The 24,748-nt window shown below is 38.5% G+C and overlaps 2 protein-coding genes across 2 annotated transcripts; both read right to left on the minus strand.

The window, feature by feature from the left end:
- Positions 1 to 700: 700 nt before the first annotated feature.
- Positions 701 to 12,479, minus strand: LOC140528496 (keratin, type I cytoskeletal 27-like). Its single transcript, XM_072646379.1, has 8 exons — positions 12,033 to 12,479; positions 11,076 to 11,158; positions 7,113 to 7,269; positions 6,830 to 6,991; positions 6,612 to 6,737; positions 5,133 to 5,350; positions 3,258 to 3,325; positions 701 to 1,205 (listed from the first exon to the last, which is right to left on the minus strand). The coding sequence occupies exons 1-8, from the start codon at positions 12,477 to 12,479 to the stop codon at positions 1,054 to 1,056; spliced, it is 1,413 nt and encodes a 470-aa protein (XP_072502480.1). The 3' UTR covers positions 701 to 1,053.
- Positions 12,480 to 18,734: 6,255 nt separating this feature from the next.
- On the minus strand, positions 18,735 to 24,474 carry LOC140524005 (keratin, type I cytoskeletal 27). The gene is made up of 8 exons (XM_072638522.1): positions 24,037 to 24,474; positions 23,459 to 23,541; positions 22,933 to 23,089; positions 22,468 to 22,629; positions 22,050 to 22,175; positions 20,499 to 20,716; positions 19,671 to 19,729; positions 18,735 to 19,051 (listed from the first exon to the last, which is right to left on the minus strand). The coding sequence occupies exons 1-8, from the start codon at positions 24,472 to 24,474 to the stop codon at positions 18,909 to 18,911; spliced, it is 1,386 nt and encodes a 461-aa protein (XP_072494623.1). The 3' UTR covers positions 18,735 to 18,908.
- Positions 24,475 to 24,748: the final 274 nt, after the last annotated feature.

Raw genomic sequence — 24,748 nt, forward strand, 5'->3', positions numbered from 1 at the left:
TGATTCACCTTAATTAATTCAGAGTAAATTAGTAATTGACTTTTAATTAAAATCTTTGTAAGTGACGTGTGTGTGTGACATAAAGGATATGACTTTGCCAGGTTATCAGAACATTTGGAGAGAATTTTGGATTGGCCAGTAGAATCATTGGGATCATAATTTGTTTTAATTTGTCACTAATATAATCAAGAGGTAAGCAGAATGGCAAAGTTAACACAGTAGAGGGCCCTGAGAACAGCAGACTTGAATTTGAATTCTGTCTCTGAGAATTGTTGATTGCCTTTACCTTCCATTTCCTCATCCATAAAACTGGGGAGTTAAATTACTAGATGATATCTAAGGTCTCTCCCATCCCAGGCATCCATGATCCTATGAATATTCATCTCCACTTCAATACCTGGGTTTTATTTAGATGATGAGTAATTTGTTCCAAGAACTGGACTCAGTTACCACCATTAGAGGTGCTAGAAAAAGGCAGTAATTTGTGAGTGATCGTTCACTATTTTTAGTGTTAAGTTTCTGATGAGATATTGAAATATATGTTAGTCTTTCCAATAATATGAATGGTGCTAATGACATGGAATTAAGAAGATTTTGAGAGTCAGGTCCCACATTTATTTTCTATAATATCCTTGGCATGGACTTATGGGGATCTCTATTGGGTAAGGGGATTTAAAATAGCCAGTATCACCAAGAGTGACTTGCAACAGAAGAAAATTTATTGAAATCAAAGCATAGGAGGAGTAAGGTTTTATTACTCTAAAAAAGTCTGCATGCCAAGAACTAGTGCAAAGGAAGAACAGAGAGATATTTCTGGAAACTTTTATTTTCAGGAGCAGAAACGATTTCCCTGTGTAACTTTTGTTCATTTTTAATTTTGTTTTTGGTTGACCAAATTGGTGATTTCATTGATACAGGCAAACTCTTGTGAGAAACTTCTACCAATGAAGACTGGGACCTTCTCTGTAGCTTCTGATCTTAGAGAGCCATCAGAGGTTTGTTACTTCACCTATGAAATTTTGCAGAGGGAAATTCTTCATTCACCTGTCATCCTTATGGTGCTTTAGAAGGCATTCTCTGTTCCATTGTAATGTTGCTTATCTTAGAGGACTTTTCTTCAACTGAGTGGACTTTCACAGAAAGGACTGGACCATTTGGATCCTTTTCCTCAACAACTGTTGTGACCACAGTGCTTTGTGCTGAGTCTAGAAATGAACCAAACATGTATTAGTTCTCATGTAGCTCATGCTCCAGTGAGACCACTAGATCATATGGAGTGGGGGTGGGTGTGAAAGGCAGTTCTATTTTTGTTTCTGACTTTGGATAATTATATCCATTTGGGACAGGGTATCTTTTGTCATATATAAAAGATACACTGATTTAAGTTGATGCTTATTTGGATGCAGGACCAACTTCCATACACTGACAATTTCATTTTTATTAGTAGATGTTTAAAAGGGCAAAATAAAATGTCAGAGTTCCACAACCCCTTACTGCACACCTGAACTAATGGAGAAAGATTCAAAAGGTGTTATCAAAGCACAGAGTTATAATCTCCCTTCAACTACTTTTTATGTGGCCATTCACCAACGTCGTTGTCTTTTTTCTGCATTGTCTCTAAGTGATGAATCTCTTTTCTAACCTGTGGTTCTCAGAACTGATCAAAGAGACCAGAGGGATGATTGCCTCCTTATTCTTGAAAGCTATGCTTCTTTTAATGTGGCATGGGATCAAATTAGCTCTTCTAGTCACCACATTGTGTTATTGACTGAATCTGAGACTGCAGTCCAGCAGATCTTTTTTAGACCAGCTGAATCTGAGACTGTAGAAACCAGTAGATCTTTTTTAGACCAACTGTCATCTGACCATGCCTCCCTTATCTTGTTCTTTTTAGGATGACTCTGTTGAACCCAAACTTAAGACATTACATTTGTACCCGCTGCATTTGTCAAATTGAGTACAATGGTCTAGTATATTCAGATCTTTTTTTTTTTTTAATCCTTACTGTCATCTGGCATGTTAGTTTCCCCTCCAACCCTTGACTATTTATGTGTCCATGTTGTTTTCCCTCAATAGAATGCAAGTTTCTTGAGGTCAGGGGCTATTTTGTTTCTGTCTTTGTATTCCCAGCACACAGCACAGTGCCTGGCATACAGTAGATACTTAATAAGGGCTTGTGGATGATGGATTGGATCCCAGCCTTTTGGTTTTCATTACATCCAAGATATTCAGCACCCCATTAAAACCTGATCCAAAAGTTTTCCCTAGGGACAAATACAACACATGGAGAAAGCCACCCAAGAATACCATATCCCTGCAGCTGCACTGCTCTGCAGTGAGAAGTCTCATCTGGTTCTTTAGTCTTCCTTACTTCCAAAACAAGTGACTCTATAATCATAATATAAATGTAATGTTTTACATTTGGGTTCAACAAAGTCATCCTAATAAGCACAAGATAACGGAGGCATGACTAAGTGACAGTTGGTCTAAAAAAGATATTTGTGTTTCAATATAATGTAGCTGTGTGATCCTGGGCAAGTCACTTCACTACCCTCAGTCTCAGGTTCTTCCTCTGTAGAATGGACATAACCTCATAAAGCTGTTGTGGGGGTCAATTGAAATCATCGTTGTAAAGTGCTTTGCAGACCTGAAAGTATTATGTAAATATTTATTGTTGTTGTTAATGGGCTAGCCTTTAACAAACCCAGTCAGACGTTCTGGATCTCTCTGACTTAAAAACACTGCAAAACCCTTGCTCACAGGCGAACAGATAAGTGGTATTGAAAGACCATGAAAAGTCAAGAGCTGCTGTCTCTCTGTCCTTACAGATCAATTGCTCTGCCTCTCTGATTATGGCACTTACAGGATTAAATAGCATTAGTGCTCTGATCTGTATTTGAAAGATAACTTCTTTGGCATCTCACTTTGTCGTCCTAATCCTATGATTTGTGCTAAAATGATGCTATCAGACTTTGGAAATGACAAAATCCTAGGTTAATAAGATTTTTATGTGAGTTGCTATTTTAGTACCTTTAGGATTTGGTCAAATTTGCTCTAACCAAATGCCCCTAAATAGATGACAAATAACCAGACTATATATAATAATGACCATCTGGTCTTCGCTACATATGTAAATTTAGTGTAGGAAAAAATACCCTTTCGTGAAAATATGAATCATTTATTTTGAAAAATGAATTGATGAGATTCACCTTGAATTTGGGCACATGGTTATCCCCAGTCAAAGAAAACTTAAATACCTTTGACTTGATTTTCTGTCTTTGGTGTTCCGTAACCTTTTGATTTCAGACATGCAGATTTGCAGGTTCTGTGAAGGAAAGAAGGTCATGCTCATTATTTCTTACATTAGGAAACTCAGAAACAAGCCTGGTAAGTAAAAAAGTCTATAAAAATTACATTAGGATTTTTCCTGCCTGTCACTTTTGTGGGGGACTTCATCAGTTTTTTAGCAAGTAAGCTGAAGAACATGAGATCTTCTGTAACAAGAATGTTTATACTCCTAAATCATTATATTATTAGAGCTAGAGCTCATGTCTCCTCGGAGCAATAGCTCAGCATAGCGAAGTTCTAATTCCTTCGTTTTGATTAATCAGTCAAAAAAATTGTTTAAACCATAGTTGCTTCCTCTAGGCAGAGACCTGAGAAATTATGGGGACAGAATGTTGTATATATTGTCAAGTACGGTCTCTGAATAAGTCATCTTTACTTAACAGCATTTCTTCCTTGTTACAAAGGAATTTTCATTGAGGAGGTGCTGAGTACTACACCTGAAAATTCCTATGATGCAAGAATACAATATATCAATAAAAGTTATTAAAATATTTATTGAGTGCATACTACTATATGCAAGGTAGTGTGCCAGGCATTATGGGAGAATAAAAAAGTATGAGACATAATGCTGACCCTCCAGGAAGTTGTAATCTGTTTGGGAAGACAAGACACATATACATAAACAGATTACAATAAGGGAGCAGGGCTGGTATAGTAGAAACAGTTATGGATTTGTAATTCTAAGACCTGGGTTCATATCCCAACTCTGGTGATAATTTAAAGTTGTATAAGCCACGTTGGCCAACGTGCTTCTGGACTGCCTTCAAGACTATTCAAATGCCATCTTCTACAGATCTTTCCTAGCCCCTCTTCCAGTCCTCTTTGGCTACTGGAGTCTTCCCATCTAAGATTACTTTCCTTCTGCTTTGTATAAGTTCTATGTACTATTTTTTTGCATATTGTCTCCCTCTATAGAATGAAAATTCCTTGAAGACAGGACTACTTTTGTTTTTCTTTGAATCCCAGGAGTTTCACACAGTGTCTGGCAAATACCATGCTCTTAGTAAATGCCCAGTGATGTTTGACTAATTCTCTGAAGTTCAATCTCCTCCTCTATAAGATAAGACATCTAGGGTTCCTTCTGGCTCTAAATCTGGGATCTTGTGATCCTAATACAAGGTAGTTAACAATATAGAAAGGAGTTTGTCAAGTGAATGAAGAGAGACACAGATGTTGGAGGAAGGAGGAAGCACCATGGGCTAATTAGGGAGGCTTCCTAAAAGACTTAATTAAACCTTTAAGGATTCCATTGACCAACTGGGTGACCATGAATAACTTATGGAATCCCTCTTGTTACTTATATTTTAAGTGGAAATAACAATGATCTACCAAAAAGAATAGGTAGGTGGAGAAACCAGTAAAATAGCATGATGTATTTTCTTACATCATTTTAAGTTATAGATAAATTAAGTTACTTTGCCTAGGTGGAGGGGCTTTCCTCACAAGGAGTTCCCTCCAGCTCTGAGAACAGAGGACCAGACTAAAACAAACGTGCAATTTGATCAGGACTTTTTCACAAATTCTATTGCTGCCTAATAAACCTTCTTCAAAGAGAGCATGATGTAACTGCTGAAGCTAGAAAATGACCTGGGTTCAAGACCTGCCTCAGATACTTGCTGATTGTGCTACCCGGGGGCAAATCATCTAAATTCCAATAGCCTTAAGCAACTCTCTCCAAGACTAAAAGTCACCCAGAAGATTGATAATCAGCACTGATAAGGGAAATTTTCCTTAATGAAGTCCCCAGATCTGGTCCCTGTTTTCTATTCCTGAATGTTCTTTACCCTTCTTCTCCATCGATCAAGCAGCAGTAGGTTTCAATTTCTTTTTCTAGGTAGATCTTCATGTCTAAGAGCTGCTCATATTCCACCTTCTGGCTCTCAGTTTCGGTTCTGATCTGTTGCAATTGATCCTCCAGGGCCCCAATCTGATCCTGGATCTGGGAGAGTTGAAGACAATAGTTTCCTTCTGTCTCTGCCAGGGAGCACTCATAGGAATGTTTCTGAAATGAGAATAAATAACAAAAAACATGTTAAATGTGCAAAATGAAAACAACAGATTTTAGATTTTTTTCTTTTACATCTTCAAATGATAAATATTTGTTTAGTATAGGAAGACTAAATGTTTGCAGTTCCATCAGAAATCTTGGTAAGATTTTAAATATTTTTTCTTCATTTAAAATCTTCCTAAATTAAATTTCCTACTTCTTTTTCATTTTTAATTTTCCTTCATGGTTTTGTGGGTGCAATGGAGTTTGTGATCGGTTTTAAATGTACAAGCATTAGCATGAATAATGAATCCCTTGAGGTGGTTATGTTTATTTGAATTTTCACTAATCCAAAATTATAACAATGGAAAAGGTGGGACTTGGTTTCAGCCCAATGTAAATAAACCACATCAGTCACTTCAAGGGATTCATTATACACACTAATTGGGACCCAATTGTACTCTTTCACTCCAATAAATTTCTATTAAGTGTTATTTTGTGCCAGAGGTGGTGCTAGGCACTGGCAGTGGATAAAGTGCTGGGCCTCGAGTCAAAAAGACTCAGACTCATGAGTTTAAATTTAGCCTCAGGCTTTTACCAACTGTGTGACCCTGGGTAAGTCGTTTCACTCTGCTTGCCTTAGTTTCCTCATCTGTAAAATGAACTGGAGAAGCAAATGGCAAACCACTCCAGTATTTTTGCCAAGAAAACCCCAAATGGGGTCATGAAGAGTCAGACATGACTGAACTACAAAACACCGTGAAGAGTATAGCTAGAATTAGAGGCATGTAACCTGCATGTATATGCATAAATGGAAAGTATATACCAAGAAAAGCAAAGTAACTTGAGGGAGGAGAGAGTGGGAGAGGGCCACATGAGAACCAGGACCTCAGCAGCCTTCTAGCATAACTGCTACACAAAAGGACTCCCCATATTACATGCCAAACAAGGGATGGTTGAAGACTTCCAAGTATGGGGAACCTCCTGTCTCTTAGGGTGGGTTGTCCCACTCTTGGAAGTCTCTAATTATTAGAAAGTTTTTCCTGATATCAAATCTAAATTTGCTTCTTTTAAACTTCCACCCATTCATTGCTCTGGGTTTGGCCTTTTGGAACTAAACAAAATAAACTCTAATCTCTACAGGCAATGAGGAGCCATTGAAGATTGTTGAGATAGGATGTGTCATATGTTCAGATCTGTTTTTGAATATGAAGTTGACAGATGTATGGAGGAAATCATTGAAACTAAAATCACTTTAATGACAGCACTCACATACCATGGCCATGATGGACTGGAGTTCAATCTCCAGGGTTTGGAGATTGCGTTTCAATTCAGTAAGTTCATTTCGAGCTGCTGTGGTCGCACCAACATCATCTGAGATTTGTTGTTGTAGTGATGCACTCTGAAACATGATCAACAAGATGATTTATTCTATAATTAATAGGACTGCTTCAAGAGAACTACTACTTGGCATGTTCCCTGAGAGATTATTACCTTTTCATTGAACCAGGTTTCAGCATCTTTGCGATTCTGCTCAGCTAAATCTTCATACTCAGCTCTCATGTTGTTCAACAAAACAGTGAGGTCCACTCCCGGAGCCGCATTCATCTCAACACTCACATTCCCACCAGCAGAGCACTGCAGAACTTTCATTTCCTGAAACAGATGAAGATGCTCATGCTGAATGACTTGGGGAAACACATTTCTACCCAATGAACTTCTTGCTTGGGGAGGAGAATCAAGAACGGGGTAGAACTGTCTATATAGAGCATCCTACCTCCTCATGATTCTTTTTGAGGAAGGTTAGCTCTTCATTGAATGTTTCATATTGGATCTCCAGATCCGTTGTGCACATGGTCAGCTCATCCAGCACCCTGCGGAGCCCATTGATGTCAGCCTCCACGCTCTGGTGCAGGGCCAGCTCATTTTCATACCTTAAAGGATATTAAAGTACTTGAGTTTTCTGGGCAGAGAGGATTATCCAACCTACCATTGATTTCTCATGATATTTTACATATTTCACTTCTACAATGAAATTTGTAGAAGTGAAAACTCACTTTTGAGGTTCTCTAATGATAGTTTGAGATTCACACTGATCTATAAAAAAAAAAAAAAAAAAGAGAGGCAATGGAGCCTAGTAGATATAGCCTCAGAGCCAGAAAGACCTAGATTCAGGTCCAGCCTCTGACATGCATGTGCTTTGTGACTCTGAGTAAGTCATAGCACTTCTGAGCATACTACACAACTCTAAGAATTTAAGATACACAGAATATAAGTGACCTGAATTGATAGGCGTCAGCTCCCACATTTGACTCTTCCCTGTAGCACTAAATCACATATCTGATCCTGATCCCTAGATACTTTGTTGTTGTCCAGTTGTTTTTCAGTTGTGTTCAACTCTTTGTGAGCCCATTTGGGGTTTTCTTGGCAAAGCTACTGGAGTGGTTTGCCATTTTCTTCTCCAGTTTATTTGGTAGGTGAAGAATCTGAGGCAAATGGGGTTAAGTGACTTGCCGAGGGTCACACAGCTAGTAAGTGTCTGAGGCCAGATTTGAACTCAGGAAGAGGAGTCTTCCTGACTGGTGTGCTATCCACTACATGACCTAGTTGCCCAATCCCTAGGTATGCATTCTGGTAATGCTGAGAGTAATATAGAGACTGATGTTGCGTTTAGAATAATTTTCTCCTTATGGTGGAGTTTTGTGAATAAAATATTTTTGAGATTTTTAGAGGCTTTTTATAATTTCATCAGTGTAGGGAAATCTTGGTATGAAAACTCCCTCCTCTGCTGCAGATCAGCAACTCATGTGTAATGAAAAATTAAATGACTTGCTCTAAGCAGAAGATCCAGAGGTTCAAACCTAGATCCTCTGACTCCAAATTCAGGGTGTCTTAATACAATATTCAACCTCCTGTTCATGTATTACTATCAGTATAACTATTGGATACATAATAATGTAATGTAGTGTGTGTGTGTGTGTGTGTATGTATGTGTATGTGTGCGTGTTTTGGTTGGATCTATGATTTCATTGGTACAAGGAATTCTTACCTTTGAGACATACTGGTTGTGTGACCCTATGAAAGTCACTTAATCTCTCAGGGTCCCAAACAATTCTCCAAGACTATAGATGGTAGAACTGTTTTTGGTCTGCATTGATAGAGGGAGTTTCCACTGAAAGAGTTCCCTAAATCAATAAAATCTCAAGTCCACCCCACCCTCTCTCCAAAAGGAACTCCCAGTATGGAAACTCCCTTCACTGTTACAGATCATCTCTCTTCTACAACATATATTCTCACTCCCACACTCTTGTCTCTTATTGATAGATCCCAGTCCTAACCTCATTTGGTCATTGTTTGGGCTCTGATGATTCAGAGTGAATGTAAATAGCATTTGTTCCTGTTTGGGTCAGAAACCCTGAGGATCTTCCACTCCTTTTTCATTTTTTTCTGACTAGGTGAAAGAGGCTGCTCTTTGCTTCATTTCTTACCTAGCCTTGATCACTGAATGGGTGTCATCTCAGACAAACTGAGATCTGGGAAAGACCTGAACTTAAAAAGGTCATGGTCTCCCAACCACATAGGGGCCATCTCTAGCCATCCAGTTCTATATCTTACCCCTGGATCCAGACAATAGAGTAAGGCTGGTGACTTTGCACAGCCCTGCTTTAAATCCATTCACTTGCATGCAAGTCCCTTGCAAGTGGACATCACCATCCTCTGAGAATGAAGGATAAATAACAACATTTTCAAGTACTTACCCATTTAACTACCTACATTCTTAAGTACTTAAACACTTAAAAATACTTTGAGAGGTTAAGTATTTACCTGTGCTCACACAGCTAGTAGAGTCAGAAAGGACCTGATTCCAGGTATTCTTGACTCTAAGGCACTTTTTATAGTATACAAAATTGTTTCTCAATAAAATGCTTAAAATTATTTTTTAGAGACTTCCTGCCTTGCCCACTCCGAAAATGCAGGATCTACTCATGCCCAACCCCATTTTGATTGGCTCTAGAATTTGACTTGCCCTTTTTTTGATGTGTGCCAGTTTTTCCCTCTTTGGGACCTGGTGTTCCCAGCTCCCAGGGGGTCACCATGTTAATGCCAAATTTGTTATAGACACTGAATTGACATTCCACTGGAACTCCAAACTCTCCAGCTCAAGTGATCCACCAACCTCAGCCTCTTCCACAGCTGGAATTACAGCTGTGTGTTACCATACCTGATTTTTAGTAAAGTATTAAACTTAAAAAAAATTAAAGCCACATGTTATTGAATATCAACTTTTAGAAGATAATAAGTCTAAATATACTATATAATTTCACATCACCTTTTAAAGTCTACTATGCCTCAGACACTTATTAGCTGTGTGACCCTGGGCAAATCACTTAACCCTGTTTTCCTCAGTTTCCTCATCTGTAAAATAAGCTGGAGAAGGAAATGGCAAACAACTCCAGTATCTTTGCCAAGAAAACCCTTAATTAGGTCACAAAGTGTCAGACATGATTGAAAAACAACCAAACAACAACAATGTCTTTAAAATTTTTGTGGTTATTATTTTATGCATTTCCTTTACTCTTTATATGAAACTTTCCATATTTCTTTTTGTGTTTACTATTTCTTATGGTATAATTATATTCTCTCATGTTCATGTACTACATTTTGTCCAGAGCCATAACTGTGTAATACGGATAATTTCTAGTTGAGCTTTTAAAGATTGAAGATATTTATCATTCTTCAAAAAGTCTTGAATCTCATTCTCCTGATGATCTAATTTGCATTCCAAATAGTAATAGCTGTCATTTATAGAAAGCTTTAAAGTCGGCAAAGCTCTCTACAAACATTAGCTCATTCTTGTCTCACAACAACGCTATGATGTGGGTATGAGAGGCTTCATTATCCTCATTTTACAGATAAGGAAATTGAGACTCAGGGAGGTTAAATGTCTTGCCCATAATCACAAAACTAGAAACTGTCAGGGGCTAGATTTGAACCCAGGTCTTCCTTAAGTTCAACACTGTTCTTTACTTAATGAATACCCTTATCATAGATAATATAGAGCAGTAAAAACTTAAGTCACATGCTGGGTGGTACAGTAGATAATGTAGTGGCCCTTCAAATCCAGTCCCTTAGGCACTTATTAACTGTGTGAGCCTGGACAAGTCACTTAATTTTTGCCTGCCTCAGTTTTCTCAATTGTAAAATGGGAATAATAATAGCTAACATCTATGTGCCAGGCTATGTGCCAGGCTCACAGCTCGGTGACACAGTGGATAGAGTATTAGGCTTGAAGTCACAAAGACCAGAGTTCAAATGTCATCTCAGACATTTACTAGCTGTGTGACTCTGGACAAGACATTTAACCCCTGACCTCATAAAACTGGAGAGGGAAATGGCGAACCACTCCAGTATCCTTGCCAAGAAAATCCCAGGGACTGTTGGTCCACAGCGTCATAAAGAGTGGGGCACGGTTGAGCAATGACAATGTCCCAGGCACTGTGCTAATCACTTTACAATGACTATCTTATTTCATCCTCACAGCAACCCTGGAAGTGAGGTGCTATTATTATCCTCATTTTACTGATGAGGAAACAGATTATAACAGCACCTATGTCCCCTGGTTGTTGTAAGGATCAAATGACATAATATTTGTAAAGCACAGTGCTTGACACATAGTAGGTGCTTAAAGAAAATGCTTTTTCCTATCCTCCCCTCCATTTTCTTCTGTGTCTGCACTTACTTCAGTCTGAAGTCATCGGCTGTCAGTCTGGCATTGTCGTTCTGCAGAACAATATTGGCATTGCAGGCAGTGGCAGAAATGATCTAGGAAATAATTGAGTAGATCAAGTATCTATTTACAGTCTCAACATATTGAAGACTTAGGAAATAATAGCCTTCCAGATGCCAAAATCATTCTGAATTTTCTTAGACTTTGAAATAGTTTTTTAGTAAACTTAGAATTTTTTTTCACAAACTGGCAGATATTTTTACAAGCAACATATAAACAAGCGAAGCATCTGTGATTTTGTCAGCATTGTGGATTGGGGGGCAGGGTCCCTGTACCAAGTGTCTGAGACTTGGCAGATACGTGCTAGCCAGGTATCTTGCAGGCAGGTGGCAAAGTGGACAGACGATTGGGTCTGAAGTCAGGAATATTCATCTCCCTGAGTCCAAATCTGGCCTCAGATACTTAACATCTCTCTGTCCCTGGGCAAGTCAATGAACAGCATTTGTCTCAGTTTCCTCATCTGACAAATGAGCTAGAGAAAGAAATGGCAAACCCCTCCAGTATCTTTGCAAAGAAAACCCCTTGCGGGGTCATGAAGAGTAGGACATAACTGAACAACAACAGCCTCTGATTTCAAATTCCAGAGCTCCTTCTATATCATAATACCCTTCTCACCCCATTCCCTTTTCATACTTAGGAAAAACAACCCCTAAAATGATAATAATAACTGACATTTACACAGTGCACGTACATTTGCAAAATGTTTCACATGCATATTCTCATTTGATTCTTCTAATAAACTTGCTATTACTACACCCATTTTACAAACGAGGAAACTGAGACTGGGAGGATGAGTGACTTGTCTGTGATTAGAAGCAGGATTGGAACCCGGGTCCTGCTCAATTCTAAGTCCCACACTTTACACCCCATCAAAGCGAATGGAGAAGTATGCGAATGTTGACTTCTTACCTGACTTCTAAGCTCTTCAATTATCGGAAAATATCTGCTACAGTCATCATCAAGCCCCCTGCAGGAGCCAGGGCCAAATTTTTCGTACCATCCTTTTATCTTCTGCTCTAAATCTGCATTTGCTTCTTCCAAAGCTCTCACGTTTTCAAGGTAGGAAGCCAAGCGGTCATTCAGATTCTGCATGGTCACCTTCTCGTTGCCAGAGAGCAGCCCGTTTTCATTTCCCAGAAAACCCGCACAGACCCCACTTCCCAAGCCCCCACTGAGGTTCCCACAATAGCTCCCTCCAGACGACGCTCCCACCAGAGTACTAGAAAAACTACTGCCCCCACCAGAGCCACCACCACATGAATTTCCAGCACCAAAGCCAGCTCCACAGCTAGACAGTTTCACAGACCCTGGGCGAGAGCAAATCCGCCGGGATCCACTAGAAAGACGAAAGGACATGGTGCGTCAGGATAGATGTGCAACCCTTTCCCAGAGAAGAGAGCAGAGTCAAAATATGCAAAGCCTGGTGTCATTCGTCTTTTTATAACCAATTGGCAAGATATCAGTCTTAATTAGGCCAATGTCTAGTAAAACGCTATTTTCTGCCTAATTATCAGTTTCCATAAATTGTTTGATTTTAAATGGTATCCACTTGTAGGAGGAAAGATGCCTTGAGGGTATTTTTCTGTGTTTAAAAAGGTGCCAGGTGGAGTGATTTTAGATTATGACCTTAACCTTCAGACTTTAAGATGAGTAATCATACCTACTCTTACAGCTCTGCTTTTGGTACTATATTGTCTCACATGAAAAGAAGTAGGAACTGGAAAGAGAAATGTTTGCCACCTTTTCCCATCTTCCCAATAAGGATTCCCATTGCTCTCTCTTCTTAACATTTGCTTTCTCATGGAAAGTGTGGTGAATTTAGGCCTTAGAGGATCTGAGTTCAAATGCTGTTTTGCTATTACTACTTGTGCGACCTTAGGCAGGTCTCTTAACTCCTATGGGCTTCTATTTCCTTATCTACAAAATGAGGGACAGGTTACAAGACCCCCTGAGGTCCCTTTGAGCTTTATTTCTGTGATTTTGTGGTTCTAACCTAGTCAATGATTTTTTTTTGCTCATTTTGGATTGAGATCCTTAGTGATTGGTTCCCCCCCCACCCTTCGAAATTTGCATGGTATTACTTTCTATATATTATTCTGTATGCCAGTTTTGTCCTCCTTTCCTCCCAGTAGCATGTAAGCTCCTCAAGGATAGGGATTGCTTTCTTTTTTCCCATTGTATTGCTAGCACCTTCAGTCCAAGGTCACAGAGCCAGCAAATAGGTGTCTAAAGATTCAGGTCTTCCTGGCTCCTTCCAGTCATGTTCTTGTAGAGTTCTGAAATTGTGTTGATTTAGGGCATCTTATACAAACACACACACATACACACACACATACACATACACACTTCACACAGCCATTAATATTTCCTACTTTTCTAATCCCAACATATTTTGACTAGGTCAACTAACTTTTTTCTTCATTTTTAAAAGGATGCTATGACACATGGAGCTCAGTTAGGTGTATTCATAGTGTCAAGATAATAAGTATAACATCATGAATAAAAGGACACAAGTCTTTTTTTTAACACTATTTCCAAGTGCATAAGTTCTTAGGTCTTGAAGAAAAGTTTATCACGGAAAGATAATTTTAGTTTTGAGCTCCCTACTAACTGGATGGTCTATGGTCAATTTTTTTTCAAATACCAAAGCTTTTAATTGAGACAGAATAACAAGGAAATATTAAAGGGAAAAAAGACCATTCCTCAATGAAAAATTTCATGAGCAAAGGGCACAGTTTCCCACAGGTTGTCCTACCATTGATGAGAGAAAGAATATTCCACAGAAAATTCAGTCCTACAATTGAGTCTCAGCTGAAACATGTGGTTAATTATTTAACCTACTGTTTCAGACTCCTTGTTGGTCAAATGAAAATAATAATATTGAGTAGCTTCAAATGAACCTTGATTGAGTTGCCTAATTAATGTCCATAAAGCCATTTGAAAGGACACAAACATGATATACATATTAATTATGAAAATTACTATAATAAAGTTGGCTCTGTCAGATAATGGCTGGTCCCCATCAATTATCATGAAATCACTGCTGTTTGCTGATTAGAGGCCTATGTCTTTAAGAAAGTACTGTTTTTCTGAATGGGAAATTCAGTGTCAGAGATACAAAGTGCTTTGAAAAGAAGCCTTGACTTTCTGTTACTATCAGACAATCAGGAAATCTTTGGCAGAAAGATCACAAGACTATAGACTTAGAGAGAGGAGGAACCTCAGAGACTATCAGTCCAATCCTTTATTTTATGGATGAGGAAATTGAGGCCCAGAGAATTTAAGTGACTTGCCCAAGGAAACACGCTCACATTTATAAACTATTTGAGGATGTGAGACTGAACCAAATATGTGAATTTTCAGCCTTGGCTCTTGTATAAAAATATCTTACTAGAATTAGCACTATAGAATTCTTTATTTATTTTTGTTTGTTTAGATGGTAGAACAAAGTGTCACAGAAAAATGAATTCCCCATCAAGACACCTCGGCTCAAGTCTATTTCTGCTCTTAATTTAGTTTGTGACTTAGTTCAGTGATTTATATTTGCTTCTGTTTCCCAAGAGCAATATATCGATCTATCTATATGTACACACATATATATGTATATATAATACACATCTATGTATATATATGTATATATATATAGAGAGAAAGAGAGAGAGAGAGAGAGAGAGAGAGAAAGAGAGAGAGAGAGAGAGAGAGAGAGAGAGAAACACACACACATTCTCTTCATGAGGGTGTTGTGAGTATGAATGTGAAACTATAAATTGCTTTGCTATCCCTAGATGAAAGGTGTTCCAAAGACACAGAGTATTATTAACACAGTAATCTCTAGATCTCTAAGAATTTTGCAAGCATGAGTTAACTCACTCAATCTTTTCTGAGATAAGAGAAACCTATAATTTTCAAGAGTTTTGAGACAAATAAGTAGAGATAATATTAAGAACCCACACAAATCACAGGCCATGTTAATGTCAAAACTGGCCTGGATTTTCTGATTCTTAATCCTTATTCTAGGATTTATCCATAGGCAGAGCTATAACTAGTCATTTTGGTACATGGGGCAACCAATATGAAACAGGGCCCCAAATCAGCTATGCAGTTCATGATATAAATACTTTACTCCATGTAAGACAAGATCAGTTGAAGGAGCAGAGATTTTAAAGCCCTAGCTTCTGTCTGTGGGGTATCTGGGAACACCTGCTTTCCAGGGTTGGGGGAAAAAGGGCATGAATGCAAAGGGAAGGAATTTACCTAAGAATATAACCTCAGATGGGAAGGGAGTAAATAAATCATCTGCTACATTCCTATTTCATTTTTCCAATCTAGGCATTAACTTTGATGTAAGTGTGGTCAAAATATAAATGTGGCAAAATTTCAAACTGTACAGTTTTTGAAAATAATTGTTTTAAACATTTGTATCTTCTAAGTTTTATAGCCTTTAGGGTTATCAATGATCATCAAAGTACTCTGGGGACTTCTAGGGGTGCACAAGGTATAAACTATTTTCATAATAATAATAAGAATATTGAATAGTCTAAATGAATATTTTGATATTCAAAAGATTATTTAATTGAATTCCAATACCTAACAAATATTTAAATAGTCTAAATGAATATTCTAGGAGAATATTTTAAATAAGATGATATAAGATAATACTCAACTAGACTATGGTTTTGTAGGAAAAACTATTTTTCTTTAGAATGGTTTTCTCTCCTTAATTTCTCTTTCCCACTCTGAACTAAAATCTGCCAGAATATTTTAGGTAGGCTGTTATTGGGGAAGTTTTTTTGTGAACATTAAAAGCACTATATAATTCTATATTATATTGTTATATATAATATCACACACATTATATATTACTGTTATTCTCACGGTTATGATAACTAGGTAATGATCTTTCCTAGAGTGGTGGCAGTGAGGATTCCGAGGGTCGTGGCAATTTCTGATGACACCTTCCGCTCCTTTAGTTATTCACTTGCTGAAGTTATTGTATTCTCTTAAATTAAGCTGTATTGAGTGACCTATATAGTCCTTATATCATGAACATCATCATCAGCAGACATTTATTCAGTGCTCACACTGAATAAGGTATAAGGTATAAGACCTTCTCTGCTAAAGCTCTTCTCTGATGCCTCACTATGGTGTGGACGTGATCCTAGGTTCTCAAAGATTAAGCCAGTGAAATATACAAGCTCTCACAGACCCTATTAAGCTGGAATAGCTTTGAGTATGGTTTCAGGGATGGGTTTTTAAAAATTGATTTTTAGTTTTCAACATTCATTTCTATACAATTTTGAGCTCTAAATTTTCTTCCCCTTCCTTTCCACCACCCTCCCTAAGATGGTGTGCAATCTGATGTGTGTTCGTCCTTCGTTACTGAAGAAGACCATGCCATCAGAGAGATAATGACATGACGTGCACTTGACTTTGTTTTGAGTGAGGAAGGGCTGTGCAGGTCACCAGCCTCACTTCTCCTCCAGAGCCATCTGAATTCAGGGACCAGATATTCATCAGGATGCCTGGAGATGACCCAGGATGAGGCAATTGGGGTTAAGTGACTTGCCCAAGGTCACACAGCTAGTGAGTGTCAAGTGTCTGAGGTGAAATTTGAACTCAGGTCCTCCTGACTCCTGCACTAGTGCTCTATCTACTGCACTGCAGAGCACCGCCTAGCTGCCCACAATCTGATATAGGCTCTACATATACATTCACATTGAACATATTTTCACATTAGTTATATAATAAAGAATGATTAGAAGCAATGGGAGGAACCACAAGAAAGAAGAAACAAGAGAGAGTGCTTTGATATGCCTTCAGACTCCACAGTTCTTTCTCTGGATGTGGATAGCATTTTCCATCATGAGTCTTGGAGTTGTCTTGGATCCTTGCATTGCTGAGAAGAGCTAAGTCTATCAAAGTTAGTCATTGTACAGTGTTGCTGTTACTACGTACAATGTTTTCCTGGTTCTGCTCACTTTCACTCAGGATCAGTTCATATAAGTCTTTCCAGGCCTCTCTGAAGTCTTCCTATTCATCATTTCTTACAGCACAATAGTATTCCATTACTTTCATATACCACAACTTATTCAGCCATTCCCCAATTGATGGACATCCCCTCAGTTTCCAATTCTTGGGCACCACAAAAAGAGCTGCTATAAATATTTTTGTACATGTGGGTCTTTTTCCCATTTCTATGATCTCTTTGACCTAGAAGTGACATTGCTGGGTCAAATGGTATGCATGACTTTATAGCCCTTTAGGTATAGTTTCAAATTGCTCTCCAGAATGGTTGGATCAGTTCACAACCTCAGCAATAATGCATTAGTGTTCCAATTTTCCCACATCTTCTCCAATTTTTATCATTTTCCTGTTTTGTCATATTAGCCAATCTGATAGGTATGATGTGATTTTTGATTTGCATTTCCCTAATCAATAGTGATTTAGAGCATTTTTTCATATGACTATAGATAGCTTTAATTTTTTCCTCTGAAAATTGGGGCTGGCTAACCAGATGGGCTACAGTAGTGATTTTTTTAAGACCACTAACATGGTTAAATAGGGAGAAAATATGGGACTTAAAAAAACTGAGTCAGGAAATCCTGGGTTCCAATCCCACCTTTGACCATGCTCGCTAGCTCTGTTAACTACAGGTGAGTAGCTTCACTTTTCTGCTGAGCTTCTATTTCCTCATCTGGAAAACTGGCATAATAATGCCTGTAGTGTCTATATCATAGGGTTATTATGAAGCTTAAACCAGATACTATATGCAAAGTGTTTCACAAACCTTAAATCACCATTTATAAGTGTCAGTGGTTATTATTATCTGCTGTCTGGTTAAGAGTAGGGCAGCTAGATGACACAGTGGATGAAGTGCTAAGCCTGGAGTCAGGAAGACCTGAGTTCAAATGCAGCCTCAAACACTTACTAGTTGTGTGATGCTGGGGAAGTCACTCAACTACTATTTGCCTCAGTTTCCTTAACTGTAAAGTGGGGATAATAATAGCACCCACTTCCCAGAGTTATTGTGAAGATCAAATAAGATAACATCTCATGAAGCACTTAGCACATTGCCTGGAACATTTCTTCCTTCCTTCCTTTCTTCCTTTTTCCTTCCTTCCTTCCTCTTTTCTTCCCTCTTTCCTTCCTTCTTTCCTTCCTTTTTTCCTTCCTTCCTTCCTTGCTTCCTTCCTTCCTTCTTTCCTTTTTTCCTCCCTTCCTCCCCTGTAAAATGACCTCGCATAGTTTGTCTGAGAAGAATGAGACTGAGCTAACCTTGTCAGCTTAATCTGTCTTCCTCATTCTATGGATGAATAAACTGAGGCCTCGAGACATTCAAAGACATGCCTAAGAGCATGTCGGTAAGCAAATGGCAGAGATGGTATTTGAAATTCATCTCCCAACTCGAAATCTAATATTCTTTTCACTGTATCATGCTGTCTCCCTTCCCAACACTTAGGCTTACATTGAAATTATCTTAATTTCATACATGAGTTGTACTCCTGAGTTACAATCATATCACATCAATCAATGAATCTGAAAGTCCAATTTCAGGTTTCCTTTGGGCAGCTTTCCTGAAACAAAGATCATTGGAACCAGTTAGATGGCTTGCATCAGGCAGAACTTTTATTGAGACACCACCAAAGCAAAACAGAGTGGAATGTTTGTTATTCCAAGAAGACTGTCTTAACTTGTTAAAAGAAAAATAGAAAAAAATGAATCCTTTATTTTCTGTTCTTATTTTAATTGTGTATCTGAATGTCAGGGCTTCTCCTTTGAGCACGTTTAAGAAGGCACTCTCTGCTCCGTCTTGATGGCGCTAATTTTGGAAGATTTCTCTTCAACTGAGTGGACCCTGGAGGAGACAACTTTGCCCCGAGGATCAATTTCTTCTACAACTGTTTTGACCAAAGTGGTTTTGGATGAATCTAAAATGAAAGAGGACTTGCATAAACATTCAGAAAATATAGATAATTAAGTTATAAATGTGGAACAAGTCACTCATCCCTTTGTAGTTATATACATTGTGCACACTATGTGCATATGTTTACACATGTATAATCACATACCATTTGTGCATGCATGTGTATACACATACATATGTACACATATATTTATATATATATAAGTGTGCATATATGCATGTTTATCTAGATAATTTCATCCAGACAACTTTCTATGCATGAATAGAGGTATATGTTTATATGTACATACATTCACTGTATATATGTATATACATACACATATGTCTATGCATGTATATATCACACACATACACATCTGTATATATTTATGCAAAAGATGCACACTTGCATACACATATATGTGATATATACATGCATGTGTATATATGCATGTGCATATGCACAATTTATATATGCACCTAGGTGCATATGCACACACACATATATGTGGGTTACAGGCACATATATGCATGCATGTAGATATGTATACATGTACCTGAATTCAAACATATATGCACACATAGAGACATACACCAAAAACAGTAGCAATATATTCTGGAAGATAGAAATTGTACTTGTTTACCTTTTATCTGATTTCCTGGTCCACCAGGTACATAACTACCTTTGGATTTGTAACAATCTCTATTAATAAAAAAAAAAGTCAGTTCCCTTAAGACAGTGCCTGGGTTTCATCTAATTCAGTCCAATTCAACAACTGTTTACTTAGTGCCTATTGCATGCCAAATATTGTGCTCGGTGCTAGTGATACTAAGGCATCTAATCCCATGTGTCCTCTAGTGACTCGACACATAGTCAATGTTTTTTAAAATTATTATTTCTCTCTCTTTCTCTCTCTCTCTCTTTCTCTCTGTCTCTCTCTCTCAATAAAGAACAAAGGAATTGAAAATGGAAGCCAAAGTTTTATGTGTATCCTTTGAATTTTTTTCTGTTCACAATGCAGATTATAGATTCTTTGACTTGCTTCCTTCTCCTCCTCCCTCCAATACATTAAGCATTTGTTTAACACATACTGTGTGCAGAACAAGCACCACTCTACACATGGGGAGAAACACATAGTACAACCCACCTGCTACCCTCATGGAACTCACAGAAACAGACTGATTGGAATTTAGAATTACAAGAGAGCTAGCTGGTGCAGTGGACAGAGTGTGGACCTGCGTTCAAATCCTGCCTCAGATACTTACTATCTGTGTGACCTCTGGCAAGTCTCTTAAACTCTGTGCCTCAATTTCCTCACCTGTAAAATGAGGGAGTTGGACTTCATGGAGCCTAAGCTCTGAAGCTGTTTTCCTAATCTAGTCTACCCCATCATCTTGTTTTACTTTTCACTTTTTTTCAAAGTAGTTTCCACCCTTCAAAAAGCACAGTTTTCAAAAGAACCTCCACTCACCCATCCTCTCCATCAATGAGGGAGCAGTATGTTGCAATTTCTTTTTCTAGATAAACCTTAATGTCTAGAAGATGCTCGTACTCCAGCTTCTGGCCCTCGGTCTCAGTCCTGACCTGCTGCAGTTGCTCCTCCAGGGCCCCGATCTGGGCCTGAATTTGTGAGAGCTGGAAGCAGTAGTTCCCTTCTGTCTCAGTCAGAGAGCATTCAAGTGAATGTTTCTATGGGGGGTAGTCAAAGAATTGATGGTTGAATTGAAAATGAGACAATCAGTAGAAATAGATATTGTTATGGTGTTATAATGTGGGGTTCCAGAAAACTGCTCTTCTGGAATTAATTTCTGGTGTCAATTCAGAATCAGCACTTCCCCAAGAATTTTCCAGGATCAGATTCTCCTCCTTGCATTTGAAGATGGTACTGCTGGTGATGACTATCTTTCTGGGATGCTCCTCATTTGATGCTCCTCAGTCATTTCTAGACTGTTTACATATTAAGGCTCATTTTGCTACTTAAGACTCATTTTCAAGGGAAAACCGTTCCTAGAGTCAAAGTTTTTGAAACTCACCTTGGGTTTGACCTTGGGCAAGTCACTCAGCTTTCACTAGGTCTCAGTTTACTCATCTATAAAATGAGCAGAGACCCTGGGGTCCCTTCCAACCCTAGATCGAGAATCCTATGGTCCTGTGGCTCCTTGGTTGTAGCCATAGCTTCTCTTTCTGAAGCCTAGAAGCTCTAGTTCTTAAGATTCACTTTCTTTTCCACTATTCTTACTGCCCCATTTCTAGTGTTTCTAAGGCAGGCTGGTCTGACTGCATTTAGATACACTGTGTTTAGAAATAATTGGAACATTCTAAGAAAAGCCTGTTGAAACATAAAACATGTCCCATAAATAAACCCAGTGAAGGGATTTGCTCTGTAGGTTGAAAATCTTTGGCTCTGTATGTGAAAAGGTATCAAGGCACCCTGTATAATGCACAGAGAGATACCCTCTCTAAGCTTGCACGATGTATAATGTAGGGGGTAGGTGGGAGAGGTTATGTCTATGTTCCGTCCTTCATGGTCCATTTTGGCCATGGCAGAAAGGTGTAGGGAGATTGACATTTTGATATTTCCCTTGCCTTTTTGCCTCCCACCTGATGACTGTCTCTAACACTTAAAAAGTAGCTTTGTAGGAATGTTAGAGCCTAAGGCTTATAAAGATGCTGCCAGTGTAGATGAATGTAAGAGCTGGTGTCTAAGATCTTTTTTTCGCTGTAATGCCTGAGGGTTCTCTATTAAGTTAGGGTAGATCAGTGTTAAAACATACATACACATCCATTTTCTCATTTCAGCAACATTACATAAATGATATCTGAAATATATTCTAATTTTGAATGTATGTTAATGAGCAAGTCTTAATTAATAAGACACATAAGGCTTTAATAAGTGAAATGCAAATATACTTTACCTTGGGCCCCTAACACAGATGAAAGCCAATGTTATAAAAGAAGAAAGGCACTGTTTTAAAACCCCCCAAATCTCTAAAGGAAATCTATTTCACAAATTTTCATATACCGTTGCCAAGAGGGACTGCAACTCGATCTCAAGGGTCTGAACTGTACGCTTCATTTCTGTGAGCTCACTCCTGGCTGAGGTGGTGGCTCCTGCATCATCGGAGATCTGCTGCTGGAGTGTGGCACTCTGGAATAAACAGCACCATCAGCTCAAGTCACTTTTTAAAATGCAAAGGATAAGAACTGAACACCCTCAACCAAGAAGGATGAAAATGGAAGAAAGGTGAATGGTTGAAGAATCTTGGAGACCTAGAAGGAGAGACTAAAGAATCAATGTATTATTTTAGGCCTTGAATTTCATTAAGTTAAATTTAAATAGTTACCAAGCAAGTTTAATGAGTTGTGTTGGTGTTCAGTAACAAGATTATATTTGATCATTAAGACCAAGGGCCCAATACAAAGGTAACTAGTAAAATTACCTTTTCATTGAACCAGGCTTCAGCATCCTTGCGGTTCTGCTCAGCCAGATCCTCATACTCAGCTCTCATGTTGTTCAGCAGAACAGTCAGATCTACCCCTGGGGCTGCATTCATCTCCACGTTCACGTTCCCACCTGCAGCGCATTGGAGGGCTTTCATTTCCTGAAGGAGAAGATTAATTTAGACTAAATGAATGAGATTCTACGTATTTTTGAAAGAACAAAATAGCTACCATCTCTAGATCTAGGGGTCTGAAATTTTTCAAGTTTCAGATCATGAACATCTATTTGTGGAAAAAACTAAAAAAGGAAAAGCAACAAAGTGATCTGTTTTTGGGAAATGAATCTTTCTTCAATAATTTGGCCAGCTCTTCCTTGAATTGCTCTTAAACACTTTACATTTGCCATATGGCAAGGAAAATGTCAATGTTCAGAGGGAGGTAATTGGTGCAATGGAAGCTTCTACCTCTTCATGGTTCTTCTTTAGATAAGTCAGTTCCTCATTCAGTGTCTCAGCCTGGATCTCCAGATCTGTTCTGCACAAGGTCAGCTCATCCAACACTCTCTTCAGACCATTGATGTCAGCCTCAACACTCTGGTGAAGAGCCAGCTCTGTCTCGTACCTCAAAAAGAGTAAAAAGCTTTTTCAAGATGAATCCTGATCATTAAAGGAGCATGTGAAACATAAACTCAGGCTGAAATAGGTAGAGATTAAACCTCTTATTTGGATTCTGGGATAAATATACTGGGCTGATCACTTTTCTTAAAGGGATGAGACATTGTAAAGAAAGCACTTTTTAAAAATATACTCCAGACTTTAACTTTTTACTATCATGATTTAAATGCAAATTTTCATAAATATATTGAGGTTTTAAGCTATTTATTCATTCTTATACTCATTTGAACTTAACAACAAAACACCCAACTCCTTATTTTAGATACAATCAATGGGAACTCCATAAGCTGCTTTCTGTTCTCAAAACTTCACTTACTTTAGTCTGAAGTCATCAGCTGTCAACCTGGCATTATCATTCTGCAGGACCACACTAGCATTGCTGGTAGTTGCTGAAATTATCTGGTAAAAAAGGAGCAGATTAAGAAAAGAGACAATAGTTCCATGGATCATTTATAATTTTTCTGAAGCCAAGCCACTTATCACATTATAGCAAGCATCTGTTGCTCTCTGGAATCAAAGACTGGCTTCTGATAATTTCAGATTATGCCTTTGGATCAGTAAAGACTTCTTCATGGAGAGACCTCTTTCTAGTAAAGTAGTCAAAAGATGCAAGTATATTACTGGAGACTTTTTTCATTCCTGTGCTCTTTTGGAGGGGTGAAAGTGAGGGAGGGGCGCTACATGCTCAGTTATTGACAAACATATCCATAGAATATGTTAGTGGATATCTCCTACTCAAAGATTTAAATTTTCACAAAAATTCTCCAAATATCTAATAATCAATGATAGAAATTTGAAAGCCTATAGAATGAAGTCTCATTATGTATTGTGCAACTATTTTGAAGGTTAAATATGTCTTAGAGTTCTGAGGATTATGAAATTATGTTCTCTTACCTGATTCCTAAGATCTTCAATTATTGGGAAAAATCTGCTATAGTCATGATCAAGACCCCTGCAAGAGCCAGGACCATATTTCTCATACCATCCCTTAATCTTCTGCTCCAGATCTGCATTTGCTTCTTCTAGAGCACGTACATTATCCAGATAAGAAGCCAGGCGGTCGTTAAGGTTCTGCATGGTCACCTTCTCATTACCAGAGAGGAGCCCAGCTTCGTTCCCCAGGTAAGTGGCACAAGATGAGCCTCCCCCACCTAGACCATAGCCTCCTCCAGATGAGCTGCCACCAAAGGCACATGAAAAGCTATTTCCTATTCCAGACATGCCACATGGATTTCCAACCCCAAAACCTGCTCCCCCACTCGACAGTCTGAGAGATCCAGCTCCCCCACATGAGCCAATCCTTCTGGATGAAGAAGAGAATCTCAGAGACATAGTGTCTGTGTGGAAGGGACCTCTGCTCAGGTGGTGGGTTCAGCTGTAGTGAGGGTGTCGGCCTCCAGCACTTTTAGTTGGCTCTTTTTATACCCAGTGATTAGGGTGTTTCTCACTGAGTTTTGTCTACCAATCACACAATGGTGTTTGCCAGCTCATCATGAATTATGTGTAATTGGATGATTTTTCTTAATTAATGTCTTACCTTGTCCAGCTCTGTAGGTGGGTAGTTAGTTGCTGGCCAGTTGTTATCTCTGGGATGGGGTGGAGTATC

The sequence above is a fragment of the Notamacropus eugenii genome, chromosome 2, assembly GCF_028372415.1.
Source record: "Notamacropus eugenii isolate mMacEug1 chromosome 2, mMacEug1.pri_v2, whole genome shotgun sequence".
In the NCBI taxonomy this organism is placed as follows: domain Eukaryota; kingdom Metazoa; phylum Chordata; class Mammalia; order Diprotodontia; family Macropodidae; genus Notamacropus; species Notamacropus eugenii.

Coding starts and splice junctions, on each gene's coding strand:
- LOC140528496 (XM_072646379.1), bottom strand. CDS start 12,479: ATGTCCTTTCGTCTTTCTAGTGGATCCCGGCGGATTTGCTCTCGCCCA. Junction 6,992..7,112: donor TCAAAAAGAATCATGAGGAG/GTAGGATGCTCT, acceptor CATCTGTTTCAG/GAAATGAAAGTTCTGCAGTG. Junction 1,206..3,257: donor GACAGAAAATCAAGTCAAAG/GTATTTAAGTTT, acceptor GTTCATTTCTAG/ACTCAGCACAAAGCACTGTG.
- LOC140524005 (XM_072638522.1), bottom strand. CDS start 24,474: ATGTCTCTGAGATTCTCTTCTTCATCCAGAAGGATTGGCTCATGTGGG. Junction 23,090..23,458: donor GCTGATGACTTCAGACTAAA/GTAAGTGAAGTT, acceptor ACTCTTTTTGAG/GTACGAGACAGAGCTGGCTC. Junction 20,717..22,049: donor TGCAGTCCCTCTTGGCAACG/GTATATGAAAAT, acceptor TACCCCCCATAG/AAACATTCACTTGAATGCTC.